This window comes from Amblyomma americanum, chromosome 3 (genome assembly GCF_052857255.1).
Source record: "Amblyomma americanum isolate KBUSLIRL-KWMA chromosome 3, ASM5285725v1, whole genome shotgun sequence".
NCBI classification, from domain to species: domain Eukaryota; kingdom Metazoa; phylum Arthropoda; class Arachnida; order Ixodida; family Ixodidae; genus Amblyomma; species Amblyomma americanum.
The window spans coordinates 32,610,784-32,632,937 of NC_135499.1; the positions used below are offsets into that span (position 1 = coordinate 32,610,784).

Below are 22,154 nucleotides of genomic sequence, written 5' to 3' on the forward strand. Positions count from 1 at the left end.
CTCACTCTCTAAAGACGACAGCTGCACACAGCACAAATCATTCTTCAGCGGAACTGTGTACACAAGCTCAACTAGCGATGCTAGAAGCCAGAACCAGGTATGAAAGTCTGAAAGCCCCTCACCTCATTATTAACAACTCTCTCAAAATAAACAAACTAGATTCCTTTAAAATCAAAACCAATGAAACATCAAGGTATCACCATAGTAAGTTCATCCCATTGACCATATGAAATTATTATTTTAAGTTTAGTTACTTTCCGTGAAGCTGCAATGATTGGAACTCCCTTCCAGACTCAGCTGTTTTGTCTACATCATTAACTGTATACCTGCAGCATTTAGATAAGTTTGTGTACGGCACTAACCCAGAAAGCTAGGTAGGGCTATTTTTGGAGTGAGCTGTTGTCCTGGTTTTTGAAGTGATGCATTTTGTATGTTTCATGTGTGTGCTTAGAGGCGATTTTCAATCAACTGCTGTACACCTGTGTTTTTCAATATGTGTCTGTTTTTGTGCAACCAATTTTACTGTTTATCTTTGACTGTTTTCTTTTCCACTCCTGTTAAAGCCCCTTTTGGGGCTGACAGTATTAATAAATGAAATGAATAAATGAATGAATAATGTCCACAGGAGAAATCTATCAGTAAAGAGGCAATGGATGGCACCCAGACACCAAACAGAGGAAAAGGAAAGTATGCGCAATCAAGGCAAGCAGCTGCAGAAACAACTGAAGTCTGTACCCTGCTGCAGGCAGTACAGTCTTCCCGTTACTGCTGGCAGTGGTAGCAGACACTTGGGCTTTGAAGACACATGCGTAATCAGTAGTGTTACAACCTGCAGTCATTGGAGAAATGATGAAATGCATCCTGGTTCACAGTGCACAGCACAAGCCTGAGGAGTAACAACCTACTCATGGGCTCAACTGGAACCTTTATGACCAGCTTTTCCCAACACGACGGAGGCATGCAGCCAGGAGCACTGAAGCCTTCCTCCCTTTTGCAAAGTGCACAGACCTGATTGTGCTGCAACTTTTTTTTTCCTCCATGCAAGCTCTGGAATAGCCCTCTGCTATCCCAACCCTCTCACTCCAACCTGCTGATGGTGGCATCGGATTTCTGCTGTGCAGGCACTAAGATAACAGACACCCTTTCCTCCCACGCTGAACCATGAAATGGTGAGAAGTGGTTCAGGTTTCTGCGCTGAGAGGGCTGCCTTCAGGGCAGCTCGTGTGGTCTAAGGGCAGCTGAAGAATGCATCATAAACTTCCTTTCTGCACCTTCAATGACAGCTACAGCTCAACTCAGGAAGTAGTTAGGCCCTTGTCACCACATGTGTGAACATAACTAGTTTGGAATCAGTTTCGGTTAGTGCAGGACTGTATTTTGCCAACAATGGCTGCTGCATCCCTTCGTGATAGCCCACCTATAGAGCCATCTGAAGCCAGGAATATGAAACGAATGCAGAAAATCATTTTTAAGATTGATGCCTGTGTGCTCATTCTGCAGTAGCCCTGTCATATCTCGGATGAGTGCGTGTTGTTGTTGGCTTACTGTTTTGCAATTAAGCATGAGCAATCAGGCATTGTGCTCATTTCTTTAAATAACGACCTTTAACAACACGACCCTGTCTTTTGACAGAACCACCTGGAAGGCTAGAAAATTTTGCGTTATCTACAGCATGGTATTCCTAACAAAAATATCAATTGCCCCCCACTGGAAAACAAAACGCAATTCACAGGGCTGGGCAATCACTAATTCAGTTCAGCTGACTGCGCAGGGGTGTTCATTTAGCGCGCTACTACAGACAGAGCGCGCACAAAAAGCACAGCACTGCCGTACCAAAGCGATGGTGGTCCGCCGCTTTCCGGGTACCTTTCGCAAAGAGAAGCACGCTGCCGACCCAGCGTGCGGGGACGACGCGATAAGCCGACGGCACGCACCAACCTCGTCGGACGGCCACAGACAGCATGTCTCCGCCGGGCTATCTTATCTTGTACGGCGGCAACTTGGAATCGCGCCGGCAGAGTAGATGGACTGGCCCCGCACCGCCCGGGAGGACAACCTGTTGCAGCTGCCGAAGCCGCTCCCGTCGACGTCACCAAGTCGGCTACGACGCCGGCAACGCCGGTAGTAGGTGTACGTACTTCACGCCGCCCGCAAACAGGTTGCGCAAGCTGACGACAGCTTTGCGCGGTTTCCGACGGTTCGGCAGGTGTGCCAGACAGCGCTGCGCTTAGCGAGCTACTGACGACATGGGGAGAAAGGGCGAGGAAATGTCGCGGTAATGATGAAAAGTAGTACTTCATGGGGGGGTGCAACTGGGCAGTGAGATGTGAAAACGGGAAAAGGTGCGGTAAGCCATGGTGCCCTGAGACGTAGAGTGGGATTACATAGAACGAGTTATTCTGCTGTAGGCTAGATTCTACTCCATGGTCATAACGTTGGCCCGGGACCGGCAGATGCGTGCGTGAATGATCGGGCACGCGAACGTAATAATAGTCAATGCGGGAACTGCGTCCATGCTATAGTCGGATAAAACTCGAGAACGAGGCAGCTTTTCCCCGTCGAAGGGCCCATTTATCGCCTGTGCCTTCCTTGATCCTTGGCCCGCGGCCCCGCCACATCTGCCTCACAATTTGAAAAGGCGCGGAGTGCCTGTAGCTGACTGGAAGCATGGAAAGGCGCTGACAAAGATAAGTAGGACGGTGCCCTTAAGGTCGGGAGCTTTAGAATGGGGAATTGACAGGAAATGTAGGGTATTCACCTACTGGGTTCTTACCTTTTTCTCTCTCTGAACAAGACTTTGGTAAACGAGAAATACTGCCGAATACGTTGGAAAAAAAAAAAATCGAGCCTGGGGAATCCCACGTACCCCAGCTCCAGGGCACATATGTTTCTCATCGTCGCGGAAATCTGCGAGCGCCTCGTGGAAGACCGCGACCAGTGGTTGCATCATAGCAGCTTAGAACTTCGCCTGCGCTTGCTTGCAACGCACTCAGCGCCAAGGGCCACCACCATGAATTGACTGGGTAATTAAGTCTGAGATAGGGTGCGCGAGTAGTCTCAAGAAACCCGGGTGAAAAATATCAACAGAATAATTGAGAGCCATGAATGCAAATATTAACGAGCAGCCATAGCTCAGCGATTTAGCAGTGAACATATGCATGCATTCGGCCGTTTCCTGTGTACTTAAGGCATGATTCTGTGAGTAGAGTAGGAAAACATTTTGAATTTATTACTTTGTAGAGGCGCTCACTCACGCTGCAGCCGGGAGGAGCGCGCAAACTAAAAAGACCAAGTGGGGCTCAGAAGCGGAATACATGAGACAAAATGGAAGGAAATCGAAAAACAAGCTGGGTCCATGCTTCATGTGAAAAAGGAAGCGAGTGATGCACCGTGCTCATCTAAAGACTCTACTCGATGCTCTCGAGCTGAAGACGAGTCTTCTGAGAGCACCGTGTAATCAAAAGATCAGGAACAACTGCAAAAAATGCAGTAAGCTAGGGAGACATTGAGTGATCACTCTACGCATCATATAAGTGACATTCAGGAAGAAAGTTCCATAATGTTTCGTAATGTCTCTTTCTGGCAGATGCCACTAACAAGTAGTTGTCGAACTGAAATCAAGAAAACGGGGAGTGCTTCTTTTCAAAACAAAGAGCTAGGGGCCCTTGGGCTCAGTGTCGAGACAATTAAGGGACGAAAGCCAAAGGAGGGTTGTGCCAGCTTCCCAAGGATTGGTTTTACAAAGCAATGCCTAATAGCCAGAAAATTTAGCAATCGTGGATGTTATACTCGCCTGTCAGTGAGAAGTTGGAACTGTTTTTGCTGCCGCCTGTTTGCCAGTCATGCTACATAAGCGACGTCTGAATTTGTGAGTGGGTTTCAGACGTGGTGGAACCTTAGCCCAAAAGTTGAAGATGATGAAAGTTCTGGGGAGAACCTGCGTTGTCTGGAACAGTGGAAAACATTACAGACTATAGGTAGAGGCTGCAGAAAACCATTGACGCTGAAAGCATTCGTTCAATGGAAAGTGAGCAAAGGAAGTGGAGGGATATCTTGCGTTGACTGCTTGATATTACACTGTTTCTTTCAAATCAGAATCTGGCATTCTGCGGGCACAAGGAAGATAAAACGGCAGTGAACAAAGGAAACTTCTTGGAAATGGTTGAAAGTCTTTCTAAACATGATCCAGTGCTTATGAAAGAGACCACAGACAAAATAAAAGGGCTACTCGTCTCTTATCTTTCCCCAGTAACAAAAAAAGAATTCATTGGCGGGCTCGCAAGACATGTGAAAGAGAAGGTTGTTTTGGAGATCAAATCCGCTCAGTACTACGGGATCATGTTTGACAACAAACCATACATATCTCATTGCGGCCATATGGCGGAAGTGATCAGGTAGTACATCAAAATAGAAAACAGGGAGGTGGAGGTGGAGGGTGTAGCTCTCATCCTTGTAGTGCCTAATTATCCTTCGTCTTTCCTTGCACTGTTGACTACCATTTCAACTAACTCTCCAAACTTTCTGCTCTAATCAGTGAAAGAGGTATTCTTGTGATTTATTCTACTAAATGGGAAAAAAGCTTCTGATCTAGTTTCGGCAATACTACAATGCCTAGAATGTGACGTTCACACGGCTACGACAAAGGTGCCAATGTGGCTGGTACCCAAGGAGGCATATAAGCCATTAATAAAGAGAAAATAAAAAAGCTATCTTCAATGGCTGCATAGATCATTCTCTTAACCTATGTGGTCACAATATTCCTTTGCTCAGAATTCATCTTGCGTGAAATTTTTTGGATCTATTGAGGCACTCTTCTCTTTCTTCGTGATGTCGACTCATCGTCACCGATGGGACTTATTGATCAGCCACACTGGAGTGGCTCTGAAAAGGCTGTCAGCAACATGCCACAGTGCCCATTACGCTGCAGTAAAGTCTGAGGACTATTTATGATGAATTGGCAGCAGCCATGGAAGCCCTATGTGAGTTGCAGGAAAATGTGGACACAAGGGGAGCAGCGCAATGCATTGCAGTAGCTGTGTGTAAGTTTACTTTTCTATGTTAATTGCATCTGTGGTGTGCAGTACTTAACAAAGTCAATGCTGCATAACTGTCATCATCATCAGCCTGACTACACCCACTGTAGGGCCTCTCCCACGTCTCTCCAATTAACCCCGTCCTTTGTCAGCTGCATCCACTCTTTGCCTGCAAACTTCTTAACCTCATCCGCCCACCTTCTGCCGCCCCTTGCTATGCTTACTTTCTCTTGGAATCCACTCCGTTACCCTTAAGGGCCAGCAGTTATTTTGCCTTCGCATCACATGCCCTGCCCAAGCCCATTTCTTCCTCTTGATTTCGACTAGGATGTCATTAACCCGCATTTGAACCCTCACCCATTCTGCCCGCTTTTGGTCTCTTAAAGTTACACCTATCATTTTTCTTTCCATAGCTCGCTGCGCTGTCCTTAACTTAAGCTGAACCCTTTTCGTTAGCCTCCATGTTTCTGCCCCGTAGGTGAGTCCCAGTAAGATATAGCTGTTGTAGACTTTTCTCTTGAAGGATATTGGTAAACTGCCATTCATGATCTGAGAGAACCTGCCATATATATGCGCTCCACCCCATTCTTATCGTTCTCATTATTTCCCTCTCATGATCTGGATCAGCTGTCACTACCTGCCCTAAGTAGACCTTTATCACTTCCAGCCCCTCGCTGCCAATTGTGAACTGTTGTTCCCTTGCTAGACTGTTGAACATTACTTTGGTTTTCTGCATGTTAATTTTTTGACCCATCGTTCTGCTCTGCCTGTTTAACTCATTGATCATGCTTTGCAGTTCACCTCCTGAGTGACTCAGCAAGGCAATGTCATCAGCGAATCACAGGTTCTTTAGGTATTCTGCAGTAACTCTTATTCCCAACTGTTCAATTGAGGCCTCGGAATACCTCCTATAAACACATGGTGAATATTATTGGTGAGAACATGTCTCCCTGCCCAACGCCCTTCCTTGTTGAAATTTTATTGCTGACTTTATGGAGGACTATGGTAGCTGTGCAGTTTCTATATATATCTTCCAGTATTTTCACATAAGCCTCTTCTACACCCTGATACCGCATGCCTGCATGACTGCCAAGGTTTCCACTGAGTCAAATGCTTTCTCGTAATCAATAAAGGCTATATATAGGGTTCCAAATTGGGCTAGTTGGTAGTTAACATGGTCAAACATAACTGCGCATTTAGAGTGACGTAGGAGAACACAGGGACGACGCAAACACTGGTGCGCACCAGTGTTTGTGTCGCCCCTGTGTTCTCCCACGTCAGTCTAAAAGTGGAATTATGTTTGACCACGCTATATATAGGGATTGCTTATATACTGCGCATTTCTTTGTCATCGGATTGATAGTGTGAATATGATCTATTGTGGAGTATCCTTTGCGAAAGCCTGCCTGATCATTTGGTTTATTAAACGTCTAAAGTTGCCCTGACTCTATTAGCGATTACCTTAGTAAATACCTTGTAGGCAATGGCTAGTAAGCTGATCAGTCTGCAATTTTTCAAGCCCTTGGCGTCTCCTTTCTTATGAATTAAGATAAAGTTTGCATTCTTCCAAGCTTCTGGTACGGTCAATGTCATAAGACATTGCGTATGCAAGGTCATAAGGCATTGCGTACCTGCATTTGCAGACAAAAGAACTATCCCTTGACAAAGCGGTGGCATAGTTGGAGGCCCTAAAGCTTTGCCTCAAAGCGGAACGTGGTCACCTTGTGAATGATGCTATTGAGCAGGCGCTTATAAAATCAAATGAACTCAGAATTGCAGCTGAGAGACGCCCTAGGTTAAAGAAGAGAATGTCAGATGAACAAGCAAGAGATTCTGGACTTTCACTGCAGGAAGAAAATGAGAGGGTGATGCTGGAGTGCATTGATAGATTTTATGCTGAGCTCTGCATGAGATCAAAAGTTATTTTAGAACTGGCATCTTTGTTTGAACCTCTTGAAGCGAAAAGCCTTCTTTATTCAACTGAGGAGGAGCTCAACGTTTCTATTTCGGAACTGACAGCATTCTAATTTGAGCTGTCTAACAGCACACTTTTTATCGAAATTTCTAGTAGAATGAGGAGGCACCTCAAAGCAGCCGGCATTGGCCTCGAAGGTGCCAACATTTTGGCGGCATTGGACTTCTTAACATTCATTATGGAGTGGGATATTGTAGGCTCCCTCCCCACCCTTTCATTAGGACTGCAGCTATTTCTCACGATATGTGTCTCTTTGGCATCGTGTGACAGGAGCTTTTCGAAGCGGAAACTAATGAAAAACTACTTGAGATCAACAATGGGTCAGTCTAAGGCTTTCAGATCTTTCATTATTACATGGTGAATATGTATTTTTATGGCGCAAGGGCATCTACGGCCAAAGAACGCCATGACACAAGGTATTTTCCATTTCTCAAGGTGGGGACAAAGACCCATTTCCCAAGCATTTCACCCTAAAGAAGCCAAGCACAAGAGCAGGCGAAAGCTTGTACCCATTGTATCACCGGTGGGTACCCGGCGGCACTGGGAATCGAACCCCGCACCTCCCGCATGCAAGGCGGATACTCAACCACTTGGCCACCGCTGCAGTTTTTTCATTATTACATATCGATTGAAAGTCAACTGGCAAAAAGCACCGATTTTGATTAAGCGATCAGCGGCTTTGCAGTTCTCAAGGCTAAAATGAAAAATTTGATTTGGGTTTTCATTTTTTCTTTCCACTCTTTGCGTGAATTCTGCTTTTAAAATAACAGTGATTTTTTGTTATAAGTTACATGAAGAAAAGAGGCTTCTAAGTGTTCACAATTTTTGTATATCAGTAGGTTCTTGATCGTTTAATGGATGCATCAAGTGATATATGTTATCCTGTTTCGCATGTGTGGCAGACTTAATTATTTGTTTTTGCGAGTTTCCTGTTTTTTGGTACAGTTCATTAAAAGCTTGACTGATGGCTTGTTTGTTTCTTGACTTTAGTTCTTTGCTTTGTGTTCGAATTGTCCTTGGGCTACAGATTTGTCTCTTTAGTTCTCACTTGTGATTCCAATGCATATCCTTGCGTGTGTTACAATATGCATGGTCCGACAGTGTTCACGTTTGCCATTCGTTTGCTCTTAGTCATTCGTACAGCTATAAGTGCAGTCGTTTTGTGTATGTTAAAAAACTTGCATTATTTCTTGCACTGATCACTGGTGGAACCAGCGAAAGCAACACGAACCCAAGTAGGACGCAGGAAGGTGCTTCTGCTTGTTCTCATTTTTTCTTCGCTGCTTTCGCTCTGCCAGAGGTATGCCAAATAGCCCGCACTATGACTCTGTTATAGTCCTTGTGATATTAGCCACTTCACGTCTTTCTAGCTATATTTGTGCACCTATATATGGATACAAGTTACTGTACACACTTAATGTTTACATATTGCGTGGCCCCTTTGTTCTTATGGTCTTATTCTGGAGATTCACCAGTCCAAAACCGCTTGCTCTGTTTATTTCATCGCAACTTACAAGTTCTTTTCGAAGAAAAATAAATTGGCATGCTCTTGGTTTTCTGCCTGTTTTGGAAATATGTGCTTTTGATGTGATGTTTTGTCGAATTATCAGTCATGGGGCACGTTCGCTACATCTAGGTGTTAAGAAAGACAAACAAAAAAATTAATTGCCTTCGCGTGCACTAAGTCGTTGGGTGCAGAATGAACTCAACTCTTCAAAGCAAGCCGTGAGGATAGAGGAAGTGGTGATTTGGTTCACGAAAGGCGTCAAGATGAGGGGGGGGGGGGGGGGGGGGGGGGGGGGTCGCGCAGCGCTTCCACACCGGGTGCGGCGGACCCTAGCGACGCCACTGGAAGGATGGAGATAAAGAGGTTCCAACAATAGGTAAGAACTGGATGAATTCAATAGAAAAGAATTAAGCAACTGTAGAAAGGTCATGTGAGGGAAGGAAAAGCGGTTGTAAGTTTGGTAGCTCAAAAATGGGACGATGACGTGAGGTTACAGCTTCGGGGATTAAAAATTGTATTCAAAGAAAATGGCAAATTTATAGATAATATCCTTAAGTTTGCGGAATATTGCTTAAAGAAGTATAGACACCTAATTTTGGTGGCAAGTTTTCTTCTCTACAATGATGCGGAAGTGACCATTACGCATGAATCACCATGTGATACTCGTCTACGACTGCTAAATAATTTATAATCGAATTTTTTTCTGTCATGCGGTTTCGGTTTCAACAACTGAACGATGGCTGTGACGTCAAAGAGTACTTTTGTGTCACGTGGGGTATGAAAAACGTCCATATAATCGCTGCTTCACCATTTTAATTTATTGCAGTGTTGTAACCAGGGTTACAACACTGCCAATACAATTAAAATGGCTGAAGCAGCGATTATCTGGCAGGTTTTTCATTCCCACGTAGACCTACTGTAAGCTACACTCTGACGTCACAGCCTCAGTTCGTCTGTTGAAACCGAAACAGCACGAAAAAGAAGTGTGATTATAAATTATTTAGTGGTCGTAGGAGAAAAGTATAACCATGCCTTACGCATCATTACAAGTAAGAAAAGGAAAAAAATTGGAAATGACGGCTCCTATGATGCGATAGCGTACGGGTATAGTGCCTAGAAATATACTGGCTAGTGTGGCAAGCGCGGGCTAGGCGAAGGTCCCGATGTCGATGATTTCCGGCGGCGCCCGCTTGGTGCGCTGTTGTGCGGGCGGGTGCATCTGCGTTGAATTCGCGCCGTGATACGCGTGCTCGGAGGAGCGCGAAGCAAACTACTTTTTGTGTATTAAGAGGACTCTTTTTAAAAAATATTTCGTAATATAAGAACTACGCGAGCTCGTTCACAGTGCGCACATTTTGCAGTACCAAATATAGATCAATTTGTTGACGTATTCTAGCAGTTTGCTTTCGCCCGCAAAAAAACACGATACTAACCACGCAACCTTTTTTTTATTTACTAAGCTCTCGAGAGCGAAATTATTTCAGAAAGTCTTAAGCCCCTTACCACATAGCCTTCATTTGACCATACTGAAGTGAAAATAAAGAATGACAATAAGGTTAATTAAGCAATAAACTGCACACTGGCTTAAGGAACGTGCGATATGTTCATTGCACTGGAAATTAAAACGTTGAAATCGAGAACATTATGGCAGTGAAATTTAAAGCGCCACCATCGATTAATTTAAAATACACGCTGATATTTCGAAATGACTTTAAAGGGCTGATTTTGTTGAAGGCGAATAATGAACTTAATATAAACTTCCCCAATCAGAGCATTTAAGAAACGCACAAAACTTGCATTGCTTTAAAAAAACTACTATAGTGACATGCGTTAAGGTAATAATATTTCCGTTAAAAATCTTGGAACAGCTGTGCTTCACAATGCAGAACATGATATTAAAAACAAGCATTTTCTTATTTCTTTCTCATGAAGGGCCTAACCCAGAATATTACGACCACGATTTATAATAACTCCACCGATCTCAACAGCTTCCTTATAATTCAACTTGCCCACTTACCAGATAGCGAGATGTTGATCGAGAACTGAAGCTCGATGCCGCACGTAAAGACTGACATGCCCAAAGCATGCCAGCAGTTTAACCTGTTTCTCATTTCCATCCAGAATAAACAAGCTTCTAAAAAGTTGTATCACTGTTTTAAGCACTCCGTCGGATCGAGTAGAGCCACTGGTAATTACGTGCATGAGATCCACGGATATCTGAAAAAATAAAAATATCAAAACAAAAATCTGGTCGCCTCTATTTACTGCTGCTTCCTTTCTTCTTTCAATCCCTCCCTTATCCCTTCCCTAAATTACGGCGCGGTTCAGGTGTCCAACGATATATGAGGCAGATACTGCGCCATTTCCTTTCCCCCAAAACCAATTAATATTGACACCGCCCATTCATCGTCGTCGTTCTACTAGAACCACGAGAGCGCGGAATGCGCGCTCGAGCTGGCCTTAGAAAAAGAAGCCGAAGTGTCTGGCTGCGAATGCTCCGCTTTTGGGACTGCTACTGACGTCCGCTGCAGTCACCTACTTTGACGTATCCAACCGAGCTGTACCACCCGTGACATCTGGTGGAGGGCGCTGGGTAACGCATTCCATGCCTCGGACTCCCCCAGCAAGCAGGGATTCAAGTCCTCGAGGGTCATCTGCCATCGAGGTGACGCCTGTACACCACGGCAGCCGCCGGCTCCAAGGCCTTCAACCCGAGTTTGGGCTTCTGGAGTCTCGCTCAACCCAAGCGGTTCGTTCAGCGCCATCGTCGACGACCATCCAGCCCGAAATAGGCATGCAGACGACGATTAGTTCACCTTCTGTTGTGCTGCAGCAGCCTCGGGACCCACCGATCTTCCAAGGTTCTCCAGGCGAAGACCCGAAAGACTGGCTGGAGAAATTTGAACGCGTGGCCCGGTACAACAGATGGGCGGAAGACTCCAAGCTTCAACACGTGTTCTTTTCGCTGGAGGGCGCAGCTCGTACGTGGTTCGAGAACCGGGAGTCGCCCATAACGACGTGGAACGTATTTAAAGACCAGTTCCTGAAGGATTTCACCACGGTGATTCGAAGAGAACGGGCTGATCTGCTCCTTCAGTCCCGAACCCAGCTACCAAATGAAAGCATACTGGTATACTTCGAAGAGATGGCAAAGTTATTTCGTCGAGCTGACCCGGACATGACAGAGCAGAAGAAACTCCGGTATACCTTATGCGAGGTGTCAAGGAGCAAATCTTTGCCGGACTGGTTCGCAATCCACCGAGCACGGTCGCAGAGTTTCTGTCGGAGGCAACCACCATGGAAAAGACACTCGATATGCGGTTGCGGCAATACGAGCGTCAATCTTTGGCCATGACTGCGGCAACCACGGACATCAGTAACACCCACATGCTTCGCGAAACCGTACGAGCTATCGTTCGCGAGGAGCTCCAGAAGCTGTTCCCGGCTACGCCGCCTGCGCCAACGGTTACTGCTCTATCCGAGGTTATTCGGGAAGAGGTGCAACAGGCGCTTACAACACCAGCTCCCTTCCAGCCGTCCACAGCCCCACCGCAAATGACATACGCCGCTGTTGCTCGTCGCGCACAACCGCCGCCGACTCGTCTTCAGGAAACCCCGGCCTCTTTTCGGCCGCCACCACCTGCTCGTCCTGCTCCATCGCATACCAGTAAAAGTGACATCTGGCGCACTCCCAACTACCGTCCTCTCTGCTATCACTGCGGTGAGCCGGGCCACCTGTACCGCAACTGCAGGTATCGTCAGATGGGCCTGCCGGGGTTCCCTGCAGATGCACCACGTCCGCAGCCTGGGCAGCGACCCAGAGAAATCAACGATTATCTGGCCGAATCTGCCGGTGGGACCAGCAGGTCGCTATCCCCACGTCGTCGGTCTTACGGTGACTTTCCTCGGGGAAGGTCGCCAAGCCCCCGCCAGGAAAACTAAAAGCAGCAACCTTTGAGGGGGAGGTTGCTCACCGACGAAATGTAACAGACCCTCCTACGCCGCAACTAGGTGGCCACCCGATGCCACGACCGAATGCCGTCCAACACCGTGAAACGCCGACTCGACGGGAATGCCACCTGACGTATCGAAATGAACCCGCGCCGCACCGCAGCCGTGACCGAACACCGCGCCGTACCGCTCACACGCCGTCTACGACAGCAAACCTGAGCATTTCCCTCGACGGAACAGACGTCACTGCACTCGTCGACACAGGGGCGGATTACTCTATCCTCAGTGGAAATTTCGCCGCCACTCTGAAAAAGGTCACCACTCCGTGGATGGGCCCACAGATTCGTACAGCCGGGGGTCACTTAGTTACACCGACCGGGACTTGCACATCAAGAGTAGCAGTTCAAGGCGCAACCTACCTGGCAACGTTCGTTATACTCGAACATTGTTCACGTGACGTCATTCTCGGGATGGATTTCTTGACCGAGAATGGAGCGGTCATCGACCTCCAGTCAAAGGCCGTGTGTTTCTCCACAGAGAACGCAATACACAGAGATCCAGACCATCCAACCGCACTTTGCATCCTGGATGACCACGTCACCATCCCACCTCGTTCGAGTATTATGGTTTTTGTCGGCGCCAAGACTGTGCGGAATTTCGAAGGCGTCGCGGAAGGCAACCAGATCTTGCTTTTTGCCAGGAGCCTTGCTGTCGCCAGAGGAGTCGTTAATCTCGTCGACGGAGAAACAGAAGTGCTGATAACCAATTTCGGTGGTGCACACCAACATCTGAACGTGGGAACCGTTGTGGCTCACGTTGATGCCATCGCCCATGTCAGCAGCACACCCAGTATTTCCACAATGTCGTCGCAAGAGCAGAGCCCAGTCACTGGGTTCACGTTCGACGTCAATCCAGCACTCTCCCCGACGCAGCAACAAGTTAAAGATCTTCTTCTGCGCTACGGCGACATCTTCTCGGTATCATCGTGTGTTGGACGAACCCACCTAGCGAAGCATCGCATTATTACGGACGATAACGTGCACCCTCTCCGCCAGTCCCCCTACCGAGTGTCTCCCGCTGAACGCGACGCTATTGGCCGCCAAGTCAAGGAAATGCTCCGCGACGACGTAATTCGTCCTTCCCGGAGTCCCTGGGCAGCGCCAGTCGTCCTTGTGAAGAAGAAAGACGGAACATTGCGGTTCTGTGTAGACTACCGTCGCTTAAACAAGATCACCAAAAAGGATGTCTATCCTCTCCCCCGGATCGACGACGCTCTGGATCGCCTTTGTAGCGCTAAATACTTTTCTTCGATGGACCTCAAGTCAGGTTACTGGCAAATTGAGGTCGATGAGCGGGACCGTGAAAAAACAGCTTTTATTACTCCAGATGGCCTGTATGAATTTACGGCCATGCCCTTTGGACTGTGCTCTGCACCGGCAACTTTCCAACGCCTCATGGATACCGTCCTTGCCGATTTAAAATGGCAGACGTGTCTCGTCTATCTTGACGATGTTGTCGTCTTCGCCCCGACTTTCCAGGAGCATCTTCACCGCCTCGAATTGGTCCTACAAGCAATAAGGTCTTCTGGACTCACGCTCAAAAATGAGAAATGCCACTTTGCGTATACAGAGCTGAAGTTCTTAGGGCACGTTGTGATCAAGCCGGTGTTCAGCCTGATCCTGAAAAAACAACAGCTATTGCCCATTTTCCGCCGCCGCAAGACCTGAAAGCTGTCCGCCGTTTTCTTGGATTGTGCGCGTATTACCGTCACTTCGTGAAAGATTTTGCTCGCATTGCCGAGCCGCTGACGCGCCTAACAAGGTCGGACACACCTTTCACATGGGAAGCAGCGCAAGAAAATGCATTCCGCAGCCTTCAAAGCCTCCTGCAGGCGCCTCCCGTTCTGGCTCACTTCGACGTAAACGCCGACACGGAGCTCCATACTGATGCCAGCAACATCGGCTTAGGTGCTGTCCTGGTCCAGATCCAAGCAGCTCCAGAACGGGTCATCGCTTACGCAAGTCGATGTTTGTCACCAGCCGAATCAAACTATTCCGCTACCGAGAAAGAATGCCTTGCCATTGTATGGGCCACTTCGAAATTCTGACCGTACCTTTACGGCAAAAATTTTAAGGTGGTGACCGATCATCATGCCTTATGCTGGCTCGCAAGCCTTAATGACCCGTCCGCTCGCCTCGTCCGATGGAGTCTGCGGCTCCAGGAATACGACATGACTGTCGTGTACAATCCGGGCGCAAGCACTCTGACGCCGATTTTCTGTCCCGCGCCCCAGTAGATCCTTCTACCGACGCCTGTAATGATGACGACATCTTACTGACTGCTCTCAGCGCCTCCTGCCTCGCTGACCAACAATGCGCCGACCTCGAACTTCGAGACGTAATGGAATTTCTCAACGGCAGCAACACGACCGCCCCACGCGCTTTCAGGCGCGTGTTGCCATCTTTATGCACCCGCAATGGTCTTCTGGTCAAGAAAAATTTCGCTCCAAACAATACGCAATACCTAATCGTCGTACCGCCTAGCCTGCGCAATGAAATCCTCCAAGCCTCCCATGACGAACCCACTTCTGGACATTTGGGCATAGCCCGTACGCTAGCCCGAATCCAAGAGAATTACTACTGGCCTCGTCTCCGTGCTGATGTCACTCACTACGTCAGAACGTGCCGAGCCTGTCACCGTCGCAAGGTACCGTCAACCAAACAAGCTGGGCTCTTGATGCCCATTAGACCACCCACAAGGCCCTTCCAACGAATAGGAATGGACATGCTGGGTCCGTTCCCACGTTCGAACTCTGGCAACAAATGGATAATTGTCGCGACGGACTACCTTACCCGCTATGCAGAAACGTCAGCTCTACCCAGCGGCACCGCTTTAGAAGTCGCTAAGTTCTTCGTGCATCAGATCGTACTCCGCCATGGGGCACCTGAAGTGCTGATCACTGACAGAGGCCCTGCGTTCATGGCTGAGCTGCTGCAGGAGATCTTGGTTTACAGTCATACCGACCACCGCCGAACAACGTCGTACCACCCTCAAACGAACGGGTTGACTGAAAGACTGAACCGAACCCTTTCTGACATGATTTCCATGTGCGTCGATATTGAACACAAAACGTGGGACGAAGTGCTTCCTTATGTCACCTTCGCCTACAATACGGCCATGCAAGAAACAACGCAGATGTCCCCATTCCAACTCGTCTACGGCCGTGCAGTGACGACGATGCTCGACGCAATGTTACCACATCTGGACGACTCTAGCCTTCACACTGATACCTACACGTTCCTGGAACGCGCCGAAGCTGCTCGCCAACTGGCCAAAGTTCGAATTCAGGACCAACAACTTCGAGATGCAGATCGCTACAATCAGCGCCGTCACGACGTCCATTATGGGCCTGGCGACCGTGTGTGGGTGTGGTTCCCCATTCGGCGACGAGGACTGAGCGAAAAACTCCTCCATCGTTACTTCGGACCATACCGCGTGGTCAGGTCATTGGGCGACCTCAACTACGAGGTCATTCCCGATGGATTTCAGAAGTCCCGACGGTCCCCGTGCCCTGAAGTGGTTCACGTGGTCCGCCTGAAGCCTTATCACGATCGGTAGCCTCGCCCACTAACCCCGTTCAGTCCTTCCGACCTCTCCACTCACTCCCAGCATCGGGACGATGCTTCTTTTTGCCGGGGAGTAATGACACCGCCCATTCATCGTCTTCGTTCTGCTAGAACCACGAGAGCGCGGAATGCGCGCGCCAGCTGGCCTTAGAAAAAGAAGCCGAAGTGTCTGGCTGCGAATGCTCCGCTTTTGGGACTGCTACTGACGTCCGCTGCAGTCACCTACTTTGACGTATCCAACCGAGCTGTACCACCCGTGACAATATCCATTTACTGCACACATGAAACGTAAAGTACGTAATTTATTCACACAACAGTGTACAGTATTATATAACAAATCAAGGGCTACATAGAGACGACAAAGTAGAATTATTCATACTTCAGGCTACTGGCAGTGGCGCAACTTAAGGAGTTTTTGTCGCTGCCTTTGACCTTCTCTTTCCTTGGTCAGGTCCTTAACAAAAAATCTGAACACTAACAAGGCAAAACTTGACCACTTCGGACACATTTTCCTTCTCATGGCTAGAGCAGCCAAGCTGCGACAGTGAGAATGCATGAACGTAAGCACTTGGCGAAATCTAGCAAACTCTCTTCATGCAGAATATTTCTGCTGAAGAAGGTGGTGAATTCGCCCTCGATTAGCTTGACTGCAGTGGACAGGGCGGAACTAGGGTAAACAAGCCCACCGTTGTCAAAATGAGCCATGAAGTGAGATAGGATAGGATAGGAAAACTTTTATTGAATCATAAGTATTTAGGCGATCAGAAGTCTTCTTGCTTGCTTCGCGTGTCGCTGTCTTCACGCTGCGCTGCAGGGAAGGCTTCTTCAGCAAAGAACTCTCATCCATGTTTGCGTCATTTGGTGTCACACAAAGGCAAGATGCACACTGCGGGCATGCGTTTTTTCCGATTGTCTTCCTCGCCACATATCCAGCAGCATAGTAGATCAAGGCAGCGTTACTTTTCCATTCTACGTTCCTGGCATGGTCATTTCTGAACAGAACACTATCAATTGCCTGCTCGACTTCATCAACATTTCCATAGTCAAATAAATCATCAATAATGTTCAAAGTGGCGCTGCCTTTGTGCTAGACTGTGATACAGGTGCTTCACTCAAGAGTGCTTTAATAACATGTGGTGAAGGGCCCAGTTCGTACCTCTCAGTGGTTTTTCCAGGTTATAAACGGCATTAAGTTAACAGTCACCAGAAACTTTGACACGGTAGAGTGGTCGTTACAACCGGATGACTGCCTTATAATGCCGAAAACGTTTTACAGTTTGTCCTGACTCAAACGCGATGTGAAGAAGTGGTTGTATCCTATACAGTGGAGCTAAGGAAAGATAGCAAGTCTAATGTACTTCTTATCGTAACCTTTAGTCCACAAGCCGTGTTTTCAGTAAGAAATCCGCCCCCAGCTGGTTCTGCATGCCGCTGCCATGCGTCTAGGTATGGGCTCCGTGCGCTGGTATGGTGGCGCCAGCAGCGACCACATCGCCAGCGCCGCCTCGTGGCACTCGCCGCGTTTACCGGACGCTCAGTCACGGCCGGTCTCTCGAAGGGAGAGCGCGCCCCCCCCCCCCCCCCCCCCCCCGAGACTGGCCGTGGTGGCCCTGCGCCTTCCTCCATGCCAATGCGTTAGCGCCAGCCCGGCCGCATAGCAGACGCGCACTGACCGCGATGCCATTCTAAGTCAACGCCTTCTTCTCTGCGGATTTCAACGCATTGAAAGCCTTGACGCCACTACTGCTGCATTTCGTTTTTGGGCTGATCACCGATTCCGAGCAACCATGATTGTGTTGCAGTCCCGACGGCACTGCAATATCTGGCAGCGCAGTTGAGCTCATTGAGATTAATTAAGTACCTTTACAGTTTGAGAAACAAGGCTCTGACCCAAATAATGAAATCAGCTATGTAATTTACATCCACTGTGACATCGACTATGTGATTGGTCGGCTAGAAATGCGAAAAACGCAAACTTACTACACATAAATATCAGATGATAGTGCTCTACATCCTGCACGATTGACCCTGCTTTACTTTATATATTTCCCTCAGAGGAGCATAGCTCTAAGCATACAAAAAGACGATGGGTTTCTTGGTAAGTATCTTCCACAGTTAGAGCAGTTTCATTTCAGGAATTTCATGAAGGCACCAATTACATGAATTGTTTTGGTCGTATTTCTCTTTTGGTAAATACTTAACTATAGAAAGGCCGCCGCGGTGGCTCGGCGGTTATGGTGCTCAGCTGCTGACCCAAATGACTCGTGTTCGATCCTGGTTGCGGCGGTCGCATTTCGGTGAAGGCAAAATTCTAGAGGCCCGCGTACTGCGCGATGTCAGTGCCCGTTAAAGAACTCCAAGTGGTTGCAATTATCTGGAACCTCCTACTATGGCGCCCCTTATAGTCTTCGTTGCATTGGGACGATAAACCTAATTAAAATCAAAAGATTAATTCCCGAAATTAAGGGTTTAGTGATGTTGTGAAATCCAAGAAATATATAGAGAAATTTGAACCACTCTCTATTTTTCTTTTTATTCGTCTAAAACAGGATTTGAGATCTCATAAATGCAACAAATAAAGATACAAAATTTTAAACCACTGAAGGAAATAAAATGATGCAAATAAATACACAAAAGCTTAGGTGAAACAATGTGAAAAACGACATAAGCACTCTCAAAAGTACGACGTCGCTCCCACTGCATACACACACGCACGAAAAAAAAACTAGAAACAAAATTGACACGCTGAACCACAGATGAGCATAACAAACGAAGACTTAAACTTCAGATGCTAGCTCCAAGAACTTCACCGTAGGCCATTTCCTGTGACTGACTGAACGCATTCCTTCACTCTACATAAAGACATAAAGCAGCTCCTACCAATGATGTCACGTTCGAAACACCCCAGTCAATGTAAACCATTTCCCAGTTCACTACCATGAATTTAATTCCACAGTGCACTCATTTCCAGCATACCCTCTGTGCATGAGCGAGCATGCACGATGTCCAAGAAAAGCGTTTAAATATATTCGGTACTTTGACTGCAGTGTTTTTATAGCTGTTATGACATTGAGTAAACAAAGCAGTAAGTAGAGCACCCATAATTATCCAAATTTGTTCTCGCCTTCGGACGAAACACCTCACCGCTCGCCTCGCTCACTGCAAACTGAACCAGAGAGCTGCGTTGGCTGCGTCCGCTTTTCGCCCGCCACTGCTGTTAACCAGGTGGCGCCACTCGCGCGCGCCAAACTGCAGCGCACGGAGCCCATAATGTAACACATTTTCTAGGAATTTTTCATCTGCAGTATCGCTTCGCTATACAGTATCGTTCATTTTTATCGCTGACACTTTCAAAAATTTCCCCGCCTCAACCGCTGGCTCGTTTGCGGTGAAACTGCACACAGAGCTTGCGTATTATGGTAACTTTTGTATCGTAGGAAGTTTGACAACGGTACTTACTTAGTTGAGCCGTGCATGATGTAAAAACATAATCGTCTACGTAGAGATCGGCAACCAAAATAATAATAATAAAAACCCGCAGACGACGCTTTTTCGCTGAAAGGCGGGCAAAGTGACGCCATCTGTTTGCGGTAGCGCAAAGCGTCACGACAAGGCCGTCGAGGAGAGCGTTGCAAGGAGCGCGGGCCGTTTGAATATGCCGTTCCTGTCGTTTCGTCTGCTTCTACTTCCTCCTTCTTCCTGAGGAAGTACATACATACAGTACAATCATACAGTCACTAGGGCTCACAACGCTAAACAACCCGAGCGACCACACACGCATGGGTAACAGTGTATGTGTAGACACATCTCCAGACTTATCCCTCTCTTAAAAACGTCAAGGACGCAAAGTGGGTCAACACCGGGCAAAACCTTGGTAGTGATCACTTCATCCTTAGCATCACCTTCCCCACGACAAAACTTAAAAACAAAGCAAAAGAAATACGAACCACGGATTGGGACAAGTTCAGGCAACTTCGCGACAAAACAGCTCCAAAGGAGATCTCTAACCTTAGCGACTGGGTTATCTCCCTGAATGAGGATGTCAGCTCACTAGCGTTGTGGTGCCAGTTGAGAAGGAGGAGCAGATTGCAGACGCAAAACTGTTACACCTGTGGCCGCACAAAAAGGCCTCCAAAAACGCTGGAAGCAGCAAAAACACAACAAGCGACTACGCAAAAAGATCGCTGAAATCGAGAGGCGAATCGAGAACTCTCCAAACACAACAATGGAACCAAATATGTGAAAGCGTCAATGGACAGCTCGGAAATAAGAAGACATGGCATCTTCTAAGACACCTGCTCGATCCAGAACAAACACGTCCCGTGCAACAAAGTCAACTGTACAGACACATACATAAATATGAGGGTACAACTGAAGACCTAATCAACTGAAGACCTAATCAAAGAGCTAGCAGAACGTTATCTAAACACGGATGATAGTACCACACAACCAGACTACCGGGGGACTCCTATCCAAATTTAGACGCAGACATCACAGACGCAGAGGTCTGGTACGCAATTGGAAAACTGCGGACAACATCTGCGGCAGGGACCAGACAAAGTAACAAATAAGACTCTCAGGAACTTAGACGCAACGTCGATCGCGGCGGTTACAGACCTTATGAACAAATACTGGCATGCAGGCAACATACCCACCAGAGTGGAAATACGCGAAAATCCCTTTTATTCCTAAAGCGGGTAAGAAACTCAGCACTGAGAATCTACGCCCAATTTCATTAACATCATGCCTAGGCAACCTCATGGAGCATGTCATCCTCAATAGGCTCCAAAACTATGCGGAGGACATGAACCTCCTACCTGAAACAATGTTAGGATTCAGGGCCCAACTATCTACCCAGGACATTCTCTTGCAGCTTAACAAGGACATAATTGAAGCTGACGAGGGAACAGGAACGAAAGCAATATTGGGTTTAGACCTTGTTAAAGCTTTCGACAACGTCACCCACAAAGCCATCTTGACAAACTTGTCAGAAATCAACCCCGGAGAAAGGACGTACAACTACATCCGATCCTTCCTCACTAACAGAACAGCAGTGATAACGGTCGGAACAATAGAGTCTGCCCACAATCAAACTAGGAAGTAAAGGAACGCCACAGGGGCTCCGTCCTGTCCCCTTTCCTTTTTACCTCTCCCTCATCAAAATTCCCCCAAACTGGCACAAATACCAGACCTACATCACACGTTCTATGCAGATGACATCACACTTTGGGTAACCAAAGATGCGAAGGCTACATAGAAGACACACTCCAAGCAGCAGTGGACATCATCGAGGCATGCGCATGGGATTCCGACCTCACTTGTTCTGAGCAAAAATCTGAACTCTTCGTGATCCGTCCTAAACAAAGAGGTAGGCGTACCACGACATCCCCCCCGCAAATAAACGTCTATGTTAATGGACGATCTGTCAAAGAGGTACAGACCATGAGAATACTGGGGTTGTATTTACAAACAAATGGAAAAAATACTGACACACTCACTAAGCTAAAACGCACGGTAGAAGCGACGGCGCGATTACTCCGCCGCATAGCTAACCGCAGACAAGGGGTGAGGGAAAGAGATTTATGCCGCCTAGTGCAGGCCTTTGCGCTGAGCAGGATACTCTATGCCACCCCTTATCTGAAATTTTCGAAGCAGAAAAGGACAAACTGGATAGCATGATACGGCAGGCCTATAAGGCTGCGTTAGGACTCCCACTAAATGCCTCAACCGAAAGGCTTATGAGGTTAGGAATACATAACACCTACAATGAACTGAAAGAAGCCCATTCAATGGCTCAAACAGCACGATTAGCCAATTCCAGCACTGGCAGGAGTATTCTTACCAGGCTCGGAATTAACTTTCAACCTACGAATAACGATGCTAAAGTAGACTTACCCCGCGCCTATAGGACGGCCTACTAATCAAACCACTCCCCAAAAACATGCACCCCTTACACCATGAGGGTAGAAGACAAGCACGAGCCAAATCCTTACATAAGAAATACAGACAGTGCGCTGCAACACTTTATGTAGATGCGGCAGAATACAAAAATACCAATGCCT

At 47.4% G+C, this 22,154-nt stretch overlaps 2 protein-coding genes across 8 annotated transcripts in view; one reads left to right on the top strand and one right to left on the bottom strand.

Moving 5' to 3' along the window:
• The window catches only part of Gcat (Glycine C-acetyltransferase), a 101,075-nt gene extending 98,386 nt beyond the window's left edge, over positions 1–2,689 (bottom strand). The window contains exon 1 of one of the 7 annotated variants that reach the window (XM_077657217.1): positions 1,867–2,689. In XM_077657217.1, coding sequence (XP_077513343.1) covers positions 1,867–1,963 — 97 coding nt within the window. In that variant the 5' untranslated portion in view covers positions 1,964–2,689. Of the gene's footprint in view, positions 1–829; positions 971–1,833 lie in introns of those variants that run through there. The other 6 variants (XM_077657213.1, XM_077657212.1, XM_077657218.1 and 3 more) reach the window with 6 other exon arrangements.
• Positions 2,690–6,319: 3,630 nt separating this feature from the next.
• LOC144126329 (uncharacterized) lies at positions 6,320–7,444 on the top strand. The gene is made up of 2 exons (XM_077660404.1): positions 6,320–7,030; positions 7,061–7,444. The coding sequence occupies exons 1-2, from the start codon at positions 6,842–6,844 to the stop codon at positions 7,367–7,369; spliced, it is 498 nt and encodes a 165-aa protein (XP_077516530.1). The 5' UTR covers positions 6,320–6,841; the 3' UTR covers positions 7,370–7,444.
• The last annotated feature ends 14,710 nt before the right edge of the window (positions 7,445–22,154 follow it).

Excerpts from the sequence above, each read along its gene's own strand:
- LOC144126329 (XM_077660404.1), top strand. The coding sequence starts at position 6,842 with ATGTCAGATGAACAAGCAAGAGATTCTGGACTTTCACTGCAGGAAGAA. Across the intron at positions 7,031-7,060 it reads CAACTGAGGAGGAGCTCAAC|TTTGAGCTGTCTAACAGCAC; the intron begins GTTTCTATTTCG and ends ACAGCATTCTAA.